This window comes from Scylla paramamosain, chromosome 33 (assembly GCF_035594125.1).
Source record: "Scylla paramamosain isolate STU-SP2022 chromosome 33, ASM3559412v1, whole genome shotgun sequence".
In the NCBI taxonomy this organism is placed as follows: domain Eukaryota; kingdom Metazoa; phylum Arthropoda; class Malacostraca; order Decapoda; family Portunidae; genus Scylla; species Scylla paramamosain.
The window spans coordinates 8,124,868-8,140,486 of record NC_087183.1 but is presented as its reverse complement, the minus strand read 5'-3'; the positions used below and the strand labels follow the sequence as shown (position 1 = coordinate 8,140,486).

Sequence of the window (15,619 nt, the reverse complement as noted above, 5' to 3'; positions counted from 1 at the left end):
CCTACCCCAAGCAGGACTTTCAGTAATAAACAGCCAGGCATGGTGTGAGTTTCTGAAAATCTTAGGGTAGGCCGGTCACCATCACCTCCCCTCGCCCACCTGTGCTTCAGGCTTCAAGAACACCACCAAGGTAATGTACAAGTGATTAAGATGTACTGTGTTACTTTTTTGCGATGCATCTGTACTTTATTTTTATCACAAAATATTCTTTTATTATAATTTATATTGAAATTTGACAGCATGAAGGTTACTAGTACTGTACAACTAGTAGAGGCGAGGCATAATTGATTAATTTACGCATACATAGAAAACATTAATAAATCTGCAAAACATTGATGACAAAAATACCCATCATGTTCAAGAAACTATTCTGCCGTTATCACTTGTGTGACTCTAAGCAACACATACCACAAGGCTTCACAATGAGTGAAGAAAATTTTCCCTCCTGACGTTCCCATTTGGACATTTCTCCTTCCAATCACGCCGCCCCCCCCCTCAAATCCCATTCCTATTCAACCATTATCCTGATTTAAGTTAAACCATTGCCAACAGTATTTTCCTATCATAATGAGGGCAAATATTCAAATGGGAAAATATCTAGAAGGAAATGCGTCTATGGTAGGGTTGCCATATATGAACTATCAAAATTCCGGACACCTTCACTAACACCTGATTATGGTCCTGATATGATACTGGACATGTATTTTTTTTTTTTTTTTTTTTTTTTTGAAGCACGGGAGTTTGTTCTGCATCTCTACAGTGAATTTACACTTTCGTTTGGGCATCTTGACAAGAACAAGTAATAGTTGTAATGACGAGGTCACAAGGCCGCAAACAGTAATCCAAACTGACCCCCATAAGAGCTGGTGAAAGACTGGGGTGCGAGCGCAACGTCAAGTGAGGCGGCGTTGGGAAGGCTGCGAGCACCGACTTCATACAGGACCCTTACACATCAGAGTCTTGACCGAAACCAAACCGAAGCAGCTGCCACTCGGTGAACCCCTCTCTCTCTCTCTCTCTCTCTCTCTCTCTCTCTCTCTCTCTCTCTCTCTCTCTCTCCCATCATTTCAACCCAAGGAAATTTAATAAATGTGATTTTTTTTTAACAGTTAGTAATGATGGAAGGTGAAATTCCGGACATTTGAGGGATTTTCAAAAATCCCCCCTGACGCAGATTTCGTTATCTGATTTCCTGATATGTCCGGGAAAATCCGGACGTATGGCAACCCTAGGTCCGACTCTATGGGGAATATAACCACATTCCCATCACAATAATTGACGACTGTCTCGGTATTACCTTACAAAATGCAATAACATTAACTACTGCCTAGCTGACAGGGCGATCAGGAGGCGACGACGGACATGTGACGCATCTCCTCAGTCACTTCTTTGTCCTTGGCGGATTGTTTCCTCTCCGGGCAGCAGAAGGTGGCGATCATCATGATGAGGCCGCAGCAGAAGGCGCCGTAGTGCACGAAGATGAGCCTCTCCCGGTGAGTGGCGTACAGGGCTTGTTCCTCCTCCGGCAGGGTGGAGGTGTAGGCTTTTTGTGACGAGAACCACACCACCAACATGATGGAGTTCTCGATGAAGACCAGGACTGTGTACACTGTGTAGGGGAACCACGTCGCCACCTGGGTGAGGGAAGGTTTTGCTATAAGGGTAACGATACAGTAGTAGTAGTGGTGGTGGTGGTGTGGTTTGGGTAGTAGTAGCTGTTGGTGGTGCTGGTGGTTGTCAGGATTGTTATGTTAGCCGCATCTCCCAGGTAGGTTTCTCAAGTCTTTAAACTGGCCTTAAAATTAGCGAGATGTGCCTCACCGCGGACCTACGTAACTGTCATGTATGTCGTTACTTCTGCCATTGCCACCGCCATTGTCATTACGGGAAGAATGTAAGCAGTAGTTGCCGTGCAAGGTGGAGTCAATAACTGTGGCGAGGGAGCTGGATATCAGTCATAATAATTCACACCACCTGCCTGTGGCTTTAGTGGTGTTAACGCCGTCCTCCAGCCCACTCAACACAACATACTGATGTTAATAATAGATTCTATGCCTTTTTATACTTTGTTTTCAAAGAAAAAGTAGCTACACATGATTCACTTGGTCTTATGGCTTGTAATACTCCGAAAAATCCTCAATATTATTTCAAGCCTAGTCCGGTTATTCTTGACTCCTAGATGTTATAAGCATAAAAGCACACAGACAGGACATAAATAGAATTCTCAAGAAAGCCTAACTTAGCCGTGGGGTCTTCAATGTTGCTTGGAAAGTCCGTGGTAGCTACAAATTATATATCAATGAAAAAAAAAAAAAAAAAAAACGGGAACTTAAATTGTTTATAAATGGAAACAAAAAAAAAAGTACTGTGAACTACAGAAATTCTATTAGTGAGAAGAAAAGACCACTTGGAAAATGCGAAACATCTTAACTCTGCGTCGCCTTATGACCTCGCTGTTGTGGCACAAAATTCCAATCAACCAATCAATCGACCCATTAAGGTTATGAATAGTGACACCATTAACAATCCCAGAACTTCTGCTAATAGGGAGCTCAGTACTGGTGGCTGTCACGTCGTTTAGTAAAGGAGGTGCGGTTTATTCATGAGTATCGAACCGCCAGACGCCCACCGTGTTGGTGTTGGTCTGTAAACACGTCTCCGAGCCGAATATTTTTGTAGTAAATTTCTCTCACGCACGATATTACGGCGTCTCACTTTAATAACTTCCAAATGGGAAAGTCCCCACGCGTGCGCTAAAATGTTTACCTGGTTACTTCAGGTGTAATAGAAGGCCGTAATCGAATTCTGAAATCGACTTTAAACTTAAATTTATTGGGTATGAATAATTTTGAGTCCTCAACGACATAAATATTTTCGTTTTCCTTGAAAGTGTCGTGTGATTTGGTCGTCTGTAGGGTATGGAACTGAAATATTTCGATGATACATGAGTTAAAGATATTATCACACATAAACTACATATTACTAAACGGTTTTGATTGAAGAGTTTATACAAGAAACTTCCAAAAACAAATTTTTCAGTGAAATAGTAGTGTGTGTGGGTGAGTGGATGGATAGAAGTGTGAGGGGGGTTGAGTCGGGTGGATAGATGTGTGTGTTGGGGGGGTGAATGGGTGAATAGATGTGTGTGTGTGTGTGTGTGTGTGTGTGTGTGTGTGTCAGCTGGCTCCACACCAGAAGTTTACCATGCGCCACAACCACGCAACTGATTGACGTTCATGTGATTTGGACGGTTTAAAGAAGAGGGTGTCATGACGTCTCCGAAACTAAACTGGTCAATTTTATATATATATATATATATATATATATATATATATATATATATATATATATATATATATATATATATATATATATATATATATATATATATATATATATATATATTTTTTTTTTTTTTTTTGTTATTCATTTATCTATTTTGTTTATCTTGTTTATTTACTCATTCGTGAAATAATTTATTTGTTTATTTTTTCTTTATTTTATTAAGTTATATTTATTTATTATTTATTTATTTATTTATTTTTGGGAGGAAGGGAAATCCACAGCTAGGCATCATTTATCTAATCCTACCTTGCTTTGTCGGGCATTAGTAATTATACTAAAGTATGTTATCATAAGATGTTCAATGTCGGGCACCATAACACCATATTCCTCTAGCACATTAAAACCAGTCAATCAATTGTTCCGTCATTTATTTATATTATTTCCTGCCTGGGCTCCTTTTCACTTAAAAAAAAAAAAAAAAAAGTGTGGGGAACCATTAGCGGTGACGATTACATACAGTGGTAAGAAACCCAACACAGTATCGTCAGGAAGTGCTGCGTAGTGATCACAATATCAGGCGCGTACGTAATGGAACATGTACTATTCATGTCCCGTCCTTGCGTGAATCGTGAGGGCGGTTAGGGTTCCACGTCTGTATAGATCCGTCCTTTTCCCATAGAATCCTCCGTTACGATCAATTCAAGTTCGCAGTGGGTGGACTCTGAAGGTCGTCTGGACTCCACTTCAACTTTGGTGATTATTGTGGTGTGAGTGATGAGATGTCTGGCTCACTGAGTGTTCTACCCAGGAATTCGATATCTTGCTAGGCTGCTCTGTCTCGTGTCAAACACCCTTGGGCAACATTCTCAAACGTTTCAGCCTTTATCTAATACTTGTAATAGGTTGCAATGAAAGTTATTTAGATTATCAAGGGTGTTTTCATGATTCTGTAAGCAAGGATCCTGTATGATCACTAGGAAAACATCCATAAGAACCCGGCTAATCATCTCCGTGGCCTTTGGAAATAGTCTTCATGAGAGCTTTGGCGATGTAAACAAAGTGTGGTGCTGCTGTGGCGATGAACACGCGCCGGTAGTCTGAAAACTCGAAGGTTGCCAAGTGCACGCCTTTATAAATGCGTTGGTTCTGTAAAGCAATGTCTGCTTCCCATGGGAATATATATATATATATATATATATATATATATATATATATATATATATATATATATATATATATATATATATATATATATATATATATATATATATATATATATATATATATATATATATATATATATATATATAATTTTTTTTCGTGTCTACGCGGCGGAAAGTTATTTTTAATATAATTATGTCACCTATCCATTAGTTTAATTAAGCGGATATCCTATACTCAGACCTTCATAACCCCCCAAATAGCTTTTTCATACGTACGATATTATTGTTATTATTATCTTATTATTGTTGCTACTAATATTGCTGCCGGTGATGATGTTGTTATTGTTGTTTATTTATTTATTTATTCTTATTTATCAATTTTTTACGTATCTAATTTTACGTATATTATATTTTCCTTCCATCACATGTTAGACAATTAGATATGCTGCATGACGCACAAAGCTTAGACTCTTGCCGGACGCAGCAGTGAGGGACAGATCAATCGTCTTCAGCCAACTCGGGCAAACACGGGATACGCGCATTCAGGCGAGGCACATTGACTCCCTGAAGGCTACACATACACTGTGATTGTGTGCGTGTGTGTGTATTTATGATGCACACCGGACCCTGCGCCACGTCAAGGCTTCAGTGAAATGTTGAATTTGGTGTTCATTAGCCAAGTTTCCCTAGCCTCAGGTGACTCAAGGTATTTATGGCCTCTGCCTCCCCTGTCCTCACGCCTCGCTCACTGCTGCTGTACACTTCTTGTTTCCTATTACGCTTTCGTGTGATGATAAATCCAGTTTGTTCAATGTGTGGATACCTGAATGCTAATGTATTACGCTGATTTAAGTAGAGATAGGCCTGAATGAAGGAAATAAATGTAATACTGAAAACAGGAGTCCGTTGATTGTACCGTAGGATAGTGCGATGTAATGTATTACTTCGCATTTGTTTTGTTTTCTTTATGAAATACAGAGAAGTATTATAGAGTAAATGACATGTGTGTCTTCATACCATTTATAGGGTGTTTCAATTCTAAACCTTAAGTACATACCTTAGTTTAGTATTTATTTATTTATTATTTTTATATATTTCCCTGTGTGACTCCGAAACAGAATTCTTGTACGTAAAGGCCCCGTATTATGAAATGCTTTGCTCCCTCATTAAGTGTATTTTCAAAGAGATATGATTAGTCGGGTTCTCGAGTGTTTCTCCGGTTAATAATGTAGAAATTTCGTTAATCTGTCACTAGAACTGTAAGAATAATACTCTTAAAAATCCCTGTAACTCAACTAGACTGTTTTGAATTAGTACAGAGGTGCGGCGCAGAAGTGTTTCAGAATATAGTCCGAGGTCTCATTTGACTCGCTTCACTCAGTTGTCGTTCCGAAACTGAAAATTATCGTACTTTAAGACCTTATTTGGCAGTAGCAATTCTCCTCAAGATCTGGTTTGACTCGCCTCACCCATTTGTGATTTCGAAACTGCACTCATGGTCTTTGAGGACTTTCATTAGTGACCGCCTGCAGGACGTACCTAATTAGGCGTCAGGTACGAGGAGTGTTTGGTGCAGTTGTTTTGTGTGCTGTCCTTGCTGTGATGTGTGTAGTGGGTACCTTAAGTGTTTTTTGGGGGGTTGTTACTGCGTGACGGGGTATTGTAAAACTCTCTCTCTCTCTCTCTCTCTCTCTCTCTCTCTCTCTCTCTCTCTCTCTCTCTCACCTTGATCCTAGACTTCATGTTGAACTCCAGGTAGGCGAAGATGAAGACGAAGCCAGTGAACAAATAAATGAACACTTTCCTCAGGCCGTGCTTGTGTGAGGCCACGGTCTGGAAGAGGAACACCAGCATCACGTGCACGGCGATCACCAGGAAGAGCCATCCGTGGAGGGAGCCAGCGAACAGTGCCATCACCTCGAAGCGCGCCACCAGAAACGAAGTCCACCACAGGAACGCCAGAATCTGCGGGCCGTAATTAAAGGAGTTGCCCTTAAAAATTTAGTGTTTATCCGTTTTCTTTTATGAGGTGGGTTGTTGTTGTTATTTTTTTCGTTATTTATTGTGTTTATTTTGCTTGTGATTTTTTTTTTCGTTATTTTCATTGTATATTCGCTTTTTTTATCGTTTATTGTGTTGTTTTGCAGTTTTATTTTCTTGTTCGTTGTTTCTTGTTACTTTTCTTTGTACGTGTAGTCACAATTTTATAGTTACCTTTCCTTTGCGATTTCCACCTCTTCTGTTGTTTTACTCTCCGTGGTAAAAATTTCAGTTTCTTGTCTCCTTTTTGTTATATTTGGTTTTTGTCCTTCCATTGCAATTTTTCGTCCTTCTATTTCATTATATTCATTTATTCATGTACACATCTATATATTTTACTATTTATTTAAGTTTTTGATTGCAGATTTCACGTTTTATGATCCTATAGTAAGTACTTGCATTAAATAAAATACTCTAACTACACAAGAAAGTATTTGCTTTTATGTAATTAAGTTCTCAATCCAGCTATGTCATTGTAAAATCCATGCTACTTAACACTGAGCCTCCATTAATCTTTGGGTACTCAATAAAATATATTAATCTATGTCAGAGCATGAAACTTTGAGCGCGAGAGGAGGGTGGCGAGGCGCGGCGAGGCATGGCGGGACGCCGCGCGGCGTGCCATTTGTCAAGGTCAGGTGCTTCTTTTGGTGGCGGGAGATTGATGGCTTTGTTAGTGGCGGGCGTGACATTTACTGAAGTTTATGATGAAATGTAAGACGAGCTATTTACGTCACTTCCTTTCCACATTTCATTAGATTAACCCACAGTACTCGTCTTCCGGTTTTTAAATAATTAAAAAACAAAGCATGTTTTTCAATCGATTTTTTTTTTTTTACCTCGGAACTTTTTCTTTAACTTTCACACCTGCAGCGGCTTGTCCCTTTCGTTCAGATTTCATATTCTTCACGTAATGTAAATACAATCGATTTTCTTAACCTCCATTTTATTATTATTATTATTATTATTTATTTATTTATTTTTTTTACCTTTACAATTGTAGTGGTTTGTCCCTTTCGTTGTGTTCAAGCTCGTTGAACACACGTTTTGCTTTAGGAATCTCAGAATCACATAGTCTTTTGTTGCCTTAGTGTTGAAACTATTAGACTCAACACCACAATTTCTTATCCCAATCATCCTCACCACCCACTCTCCTTACATCTGTTAAATCGCTCAGACAAAACCTTATTTTTAGCTAGTCACTTTCTTTAACTTCCTATAAACAATGGTAATCACAGGTTACGCCTTGCTTTTCTTTTATATCATAACTAGTTTTCTCTGATGTTTTAGTTAATGTACATAAGAAGATAAGAAAATAACGGAAACATCAAGAAGCCAGCAGGCCTACACGTGGCAGTCGGTGTATAAAGCATTATATACCTACCTACTTCCACTTATCATTCCCAGCCATAAATTTGTCTAATCTTCTTTTAAAGCTCCCTGTTGACTCGGCACTAACAAATTATTACTGAGTGTGTTCCATTCGTCTACCGCTCATCTAAGAACCAGTCTCTTGGCCTATCTATTTATTTACTTATTAATTTACTATTGTTCTTGATTTACTGTTTTATAATCTGACCTTTTCTAGCTTGAACCCGTAGAGTACTGTAGTTGAATCAAACTAAAATTTCAAGCTTCAAAAAGTTATATTCAAAAGAGAGATAGGAAGACATTGATTCTCAAATAGAGGAGTAGGTGAATGGAATGGACTTAGTAATCAAGTTGTTTGTGTTGAGTCGTTAGGGAGCTTCAAAAGATTATACAAATTTATGGCTTGGAACAAAATAAGGTGATATGTTTTATACAGCGACTACCACTTGTAGATCTGATGGCTTCTTGCAGCTTCCGTTATTTTTATATGTTCAAACACCCTGGTTAGAACCTAAAGATACGTGGCAGTTTGAAATCCCGTGTAATCTTCTATAATCCTTCAAAAAGACCCTTCACCATTCCTTCCCTCTTAGAAACATACCTTAATGAACCCTATTGACTTTAAAGAAACATCCACTAATCCTTATCATTCCTACTTTTCACTCCCACAGGAAGTCCCGCATCGATCCTGCCTCGCGCCTCCTCACCTGGACGCAGCAAGGAAGCGTGAACTTTTCGTTGTCCTCCAGCTCGCCTTCAATGATCTGCTGGGTGGTGACGCTCTTCTGGTACGTGGAGATGACCTTGGAGGAGAGTGTCAGCAGGGAGAAGGACACCTGCACCGCCTCCATCGTCTCTGTCCAGGTAAGAGGGAGTGAGAGTGAGGTTAGGTTAATTTATTTCCAGGGGATGTGTTATGCAGGTAAAGTGCTGGTGTTATTTTGTAATGTGATGCATGTTGAATGAATTGACTGATTGGTTTGAGTTTTTCTTTTTTCTCTTTCTTTTTTTTTCTTCCTCTTTTCTCTTTTATTTATGTTCTTGTGTGTGTGTGTGTGTGTGTGTGTGTGTGTGTGTGTGTGTGTGTGTGTGTGTGTGTTTTTATGCAGTTACTTTCGTTGGGTATGATTGTTTAATATGATGTGTCTCTTTCACACTGCGTGCCTCTTGTGTTGTCTCAATCTTCATACATTGCTTATTCTGTACCGTTCATACATATCACTGTGTGTAGATCACATTTCTTTGATCTACTTTTGAAATTCTCCATAGACAAAAATCCAGAACTGTCTCGTGTTGGATCAGTGTCTTAAATACACACGGAGTGTTACAAAGCCCGTACACGATTTTAGATATTTATAACTGGAGGTAAAAAAAAAAAATATGGAAGCGTTTTTGCAGAGGAAACATTCATTTAGTCTTTGGTCGTCATTTAAAAACATATATATTATTACTTAAAAATCAGAATGACTTTGTTGTTACTGATTTCTGACATCACTATGGAAAATAAAATAAGCAGTGTTGTTCAGCTGACTGACTGATGTGAAGTCTGAGTGATATCCAAGGAAAGTTTATAAGTCATTACTAAAAAGATGCGGGAACTTCTGAGTGTATGGAACCTTCATGATAGTTTTAGTACACTTAGATATGTAAACCCCATGTAAGGAGTCTTATTTTTGGTTTTAATGAGCTGTAGGCGTTTGACATCATCAGTAAGCTTCACTTCGGTCAGCCAGGAAACAGTTTACTCCCCAGTCAGGTGAAGCTAGCGGTACAATGACAACTGAAGAAGAAATTCTCTCTCTCTCTCTCTCTCTCTCTCTCTCTCTCTCTCTCTCTCTCTCTCTCTCTCTCTCTCTCTCTCTCTCTCTCTCTCTCTCTCTCGATGCACGGGAATCCAGAAAGTAAGTCCCCACACTCCCTGCATCTGAATGTCGGGGAAGGAGACGAAGGAGACAAGATTGCAGCCACAGGAACTTTTATATACCTTTAAGAAATTTATATTTTCCCATAACACGTGAAGGAAATGGGAGGGACTTTTCATGTCACATTTTCTACGTTTTCTTTGATCTCTTGTATTCCGGATATTGCTTCGTAGAAAAGGAAAAAAAGAAAAAAAAAGAGGATATTGTGTAAAAGAAGATTGCATTGTGTTGCTTCTTCTGGGTCTCCTTTTTGCTCCCAACATCATTTTTTCCAATATCCTTCGCCTCCCTTCTTTATTAGACTCTTATATCCGGGTTAGGTTACCATTTCTCTTTCCTCTACCTCTCCCCTTGCGTCATGCATCTTATTTTCGTGTCACGTTACTGTGTTCCTACGCCTCTTCATCCTCTGCTTAACTACATCATATATCCAGGTTAGGTTACCTTCTCCAGGCATCCTTTCATTACCGCGGCGTCAGTTACAATATTTCCGTGTCATGTTTTATCCTGACGCTAGTGTTTATGGTTTTCGTCATCTCTGCCCATTTGAAAGAAGGGTTTAACACTTATAAACGTTGAGGAAAAAGTACTGCTCCATTTTTTTACATTCTTTTATCCTCCCTACTGGTTACAGAAGAGGTTAACACACGGAAAGATCGAAATAAGAAATTGCTAGTTTTTAGTTCTTTCGTCTATATCCTTACTGATTCTGGAGGAGAAAGAAATTGCGAGTTTTTATGATCTCTCTTTCTCCTACTGATTGAAGAAGAGATTAACACACGGAAAGACATTGAGAATAAGAAGAAATTGCGTGTTTATGTTTTTCTTTTCAATCCTTTCATCCTTATCCTTACCGTTTTTCAGAGAAGGGGGGGAAGAAATTGTAAGTTTTTACATCTTTTTCATCCATACCGACTGAAGAAGAGGCTAAGACACCGTAAACATTGAAAATAACAAATTGCTAATCAGTATTCTCTCACCATCCGAACGAGAAAAGAAAACGGCGAAAAAAATTTGAAAGAAGAGGCTAACAGACAGGAAACATCGAAATAAGAAGAAATTTGCAGTTTTTTAGGTCCTTCCGTCTCATCCTTACCGATTTTTGAGAAGGGGAGCTCTTGGCGTCTGAGAGAGATCTTGTAAAGGCGGAGGAGGATTTGCGGGGCCGCCTCAGTGAACGCCTCTAGGAACTTAAGGAGGTAGGAGCGCGTGGGCCTGTTGAGGTGAACCAATTGTTCCTGCCGCCGGGAGGGGAAGAGCGCCAGGAACCCGTGGTAGATCTTCTGAAGGTCTCTGTTCATGCCAGGAGGAAAGATCGGTGCTTCGTTTATCTGTTAGGTTCATTTGGCGCGTTTCCTTTGACGTAAATTGACAAAATGGTTAATTGTTGTTGTTGTTGTTATGTGTGTGTGTGTGTGTGTGTGTGTGTGTGTGTGTGTGTGTGTGTGTGTGTGTGTGTGTGTGTGTGTGTATTCTTTCGGTTATATTCCTTATTTGATTCTCTCTCTCTCTCTCTCTCTCTCTCTCTCTCTCTCTCTCTCTCTCTCTCTCTCTCTCTCTCTCTCTCTCTCTCTCTCTCTCTCTCTCTCTCTCTCTCTCTCTCTCTCTCTCTCTCTCTCTCTCTCACACACACACACACACACACACACACACACACACACACACACACACACACACACACACACACACACACACACACACACTTAGCCAGAACATCAAAACAGAGGCTATTTCATACAGCACAAGCAGCATATTACGAGCGCGCCAACACACACCGACATCCCTGCCAACAAGGTGGCAATCAGCGCATTGATTACCGGTGAGAACAGTGACTCAAGGACCGCGGAGAGCAATAATTTGACTCGGTGTAAAAGGAACGTAAATTTCACACAGAGAGAAGAATCGGGTCTCGTTAACATAGATGTGAGTGATGCTGCTTGCTTACTGGGAAATGTGTTCGTTTCGTTTTAATGTTTTTTTTTTTTTTTTTTTTTTTTTTTTTTTTTTTTATTCACCTTGGGAGCTATTTTATGTGGTCTTTCACTTGTACTTTTTATTTTTGTGTTTATTTAGGGTATTAATTGGAAGTTCACTGAATTCTTTGAGGTTCGTAAGGGAGTTTTATCAGGGAAGGAATGACTGTAGGTAAACTTCGTGAATGGAATTTAAATGCGTGAAATTGAGTTAGATTTACATAAAAGTGAAGTTCTCTTTAGTTTTTCTGTTACTTAATTTATTTTAGTGCAGATTTCTCAGTCCACTGAAACTCGGAGTCCTTCCTCAAAAGAAAACATTCCCACTGCGACGAACTATTTATATTTAGAGCGGGTTCATGAATATTAGCCTCAAGTTCACTGCCACTGGTTCATTCTTAGCGTTGATTTCTTGCTGTACATGACTGTCAGAATCTCGCGTCACATTAAAGAGCGGTGCAGTACACAACTCGCGGCCTCAACTGCTTCAGTACCGCGGCGTCACCTTAATTTTTATTGTTGCCCTTGACCATTACCCCTCTTACATAAAAAAGAAAAGAAAAATGCTCAACCAACGTACTGATCTGTCACACGTACCTACAGATCGGCCACAGGGGCAGGATAGGGAAGCTGAGGAACCAGAGTACCGCCTTGGAGCACGCCAGGATGCCCGTGTTGCTGCTGAGCATCTCCGTGAGGGCGAACATCACGTACAGGAAGCCCGGCGTGAACACCAGGCCCAGGTTGATGGCGGCGAAGGTGATGTCCCCTGCAGACACCGTGGCGGCGTGACGGTACAGCCAGGGAAAGGGGAAGCCACAGTGTTTGAATAAGAGGAAGCAGTGACGAGAAGAAAATGTATGAACAACACAGGAAGAATAATTAGAAATAAAGGGAAGAGACGAATTTTTGGTTAATTTGTATATATTTTTCATAAACATTTAACATGCAAAAGTTAGCCTGACTATATTCAGTGGATTCCTCATTTTTTTTTTTTCATTAATATAATTTCATATTTGTTAAATAAGAAAAAAAAAAGTAAAAGGAAGTAAGTTTCTCTCAAGGTGACTCGCAGCAGCGGGGCGTGTGGCTGGTTCTGGTGTTACTCGGTGAACTCTTGAATTAGTCAGTTTTCATTACTGGGAATCCATTGTAAAGTTTAGGCTGCTGGTGGCTTCTTATGCCTGAATGCAGAAATGCTCGCAGAAGCCAGAAGGCCGTCTGAATGATAATAATGACAATAATGACGAAACCGAACATAAAAACGAGAATAATTAAGAATTTCATATCTAAAATTGTCAAAATTATCTTATCCTTCCTGTATGAAAATAGAAGATTTTCGCCACGCTGGACTTGTTTGATTACGTAACTTTTAAACTGAGGATTAGGAACAAGCTTCAGGAGTGGGAAATAGTGTGTCAGTATGTCGACTGGCATCAGGAATCACGACACGCAAGTTCAGGCAGTGCCAGCATTAGCCACGTCACTGTGTTCCTGTGTCACATTGAGGGAAAATTTGTATATCTATATTATTGTCTTTTTTTTTTTTTTTTTTTTTTTTTGGTCAATTATACCGAAATAATGACGAAACTCAGGGCATTTTATAAGTAATAGTAGTGCAACGTATGAAGGTGTAACAGTACAAGTATGTCAACACCAAGGGAAATGTTACAGTGCTAAGGAATCGATTACCAGGAAACTTAGAGTAAGAAGCTCATTGGAAGAAACTTTTCTTTGCAGCAGAAGCTCCCAAATTGAAAGACACGTAATCCCAGGTGGTAAAGTAAAGTTTTTTCATGAGTATGTCGTTGCACTTGTGTATTGAATCTATGCAGTGATGTCAGTGTCATTACTTCTTTCTGGAAACTACGTCACGCGGAGCTGCTGTGCGTCACGAGGTCTCATCAATATACACGAGCTGCTCCGCCAATTAACCATGGTGAGTTAAGACTCTTACAGCGCCGCTCGTCAGGATCTAGCCTGGAGGGACGCGCTCGCCGCAGTGTGGTAAACTGGAGCCTCTTACCTCCCTCGTACTAGAATTATTTGAAGGAAAGCGTCTGAATCGGATTATGCTCACGCTCAAGGATTGTTTCTCAACGGATTCAACAACCGAATATTCTTGTATTACAGACACGGAAAAAGTAATAAAGAAAACGATATAGTAATGAGTAAAGGAGAGGAAGCAAACATTTAAACAAGAAATACTGCAAATGAGATAGATATTAAAAAACGGTTTGATATTCAGGATATGAACTTATTGTAGGATGAATCTAGGAAGCGTGGTGTTCCAGAAAGGAATTAAAGAAAATTGAGGAATCTTGAATATTAAACTGAAAATTGAGTGCAAACAAGTGCAAGCAAGGCGAAATATGAGATAATAAGGATGAAAAGATATAAAGAAAGCACGGAACAGAGTGTGTGTGTGTGTGTGTGTGTGTGTGTTACCAGGGCTGCCAACTTTAGTTGTATAATTTGGATCGTTAGTGTTACGTAACCTAACTTCTCGTCCATTGTTAGGGTGACAAATGACTCTCTCTCTCTCTCTCTCTCTCTCTCTCTCTCTCTCTCTCTCTCTCTCTCTCTCTCTCTCTCTCTCTCTCTCTCTCTCTCTCTCTCTCTCGCTTAACCTTTAGGGCCGTTAACCTCAACAGCCATTTCGCCTTCAAACAAGTAATCTGACGCATTTCATGAACCATAACCTCCCTCATTCAATTACTCCAAAGCAGACCTAAACTGAAACACTTTTTGGTTAACCTTACTTTTATGACTGATGTAAACTGGAGATTTCTTTTTCTTTGTTTAGTTTTTGGCTTGGCTTGTCCATTTTACATTGATATTTAGTTGGTAATTACTACTACTACTACTACTACTACTACTACTACTACTACTACTACTACTACTACTACTAATAATAATAATAATAATAATAATAATAATAATAATAATAATGCAACTACTAGTATAGAATCATCATATATACGCTACTACTACTACTACTACTACTACTACTACTACTCACTAAAGTGTTAAATGATCTTACTAGAACTATCTAATCTACCTGTTTTCTTCACCTACTTATTTATATGTATTTTAACAACAGCACTACACGATTTTTGTAAGCAGGAAGGAGGCTAATGAAGCGCTGTAAACAAAAACTTAAAAAAAAAATAAAAAATGTTCTCCTTGAAAAGTCAGTCAGCATTTCAACCAGCCTGACTAATTTATTTTTGGGGGCCATCTTGATACTCCTCTCTTGGAACAGTTCAAGTTGTAGGAAGGTGGAAAATAGAATGTGGTGAGTTTCAAAGTTTACGAGTGGAAGGGATGATCGAGAGAAGATACAGTTTAACTCTTTCATTACTGAGTCAGACAGAATGGTTTATTTGGCACAGAGTTATGGAGTTTATTAGTGAAAGAGATGATTGGGGGAAGATACTGGTTAACTCTTGCATTAGTGAAATAGACGGAATTATTATATTGCTGTAATTTTCAGAATTTACCAGTGGGAGGTATTTTGTTCAATAGTAAAGTAAAACAGCATTAATGGCAATGTTTCAGTTTACCCATGGAAGATATAAAAGAAAAAAAAGATACTGATTAACTCTTTCATGAGCAGGTTGGACAGAATAGCAAGTATGGCAATGTACTAGAATTTACCAATGAAAGAGATGAAAGATGATTATACCGGTTACATCGCACATTATTAACCCTTTCACTGCAATATGAAACAATTAACAGCAATAGAAATGATGCATGAAATCTATATAACCATCTACAAGAAAGAATTAAAAGGATTAAAAGAATAGATTTTACAATTTCTACCCAGTAACAAGTAAAGATGTCTCAGTGATCATTAATTAAG

At 39.1% G+C, this 15,619-nt stretch overlaps 1 protein-coding gene across 3 annotated transcripts in view; it reads right to left on the bottom strand.

Annotated features, from left to right (window-relative positions):
* Positions 1-160: 160 nt before the first annotated feature.
* Positions 161-15,619, bottom strand: part of LOC135089599 (uncharacterized) — a 30,818-nt gene continuing 15,359 nt past the window's right edge. For all 3 annotated transcript variants that reach the window (XM_063985400.1, XM_063985401.1, XM_063985403.1), the window contains 5 exons: positions 12,352-12,523; positions 10,878-11,074; positions 8,567-8,715; positions 6,174-6,413; positions 161-1,634 (listed from right to left, as the gene is read on the bottom strand). In XM_063985400.1, coding sequence (XP_063841470.1) covers positions 1,344-1,634; positions 6,174-6,413; positions 8,567-8,715; positions 10,878-11,074; positions 12,352-12,523 — 1,049 coding nt within the window. In that variant the 3' untranslated portion in view covers positions 161-1,343. The remainder of the gene's footprint in view (positions 1,635-6,173; positions 6,414-8,566; positions 8,716-10,877; positions 11,075-12,351; positions 12,524-15,619) is intronic.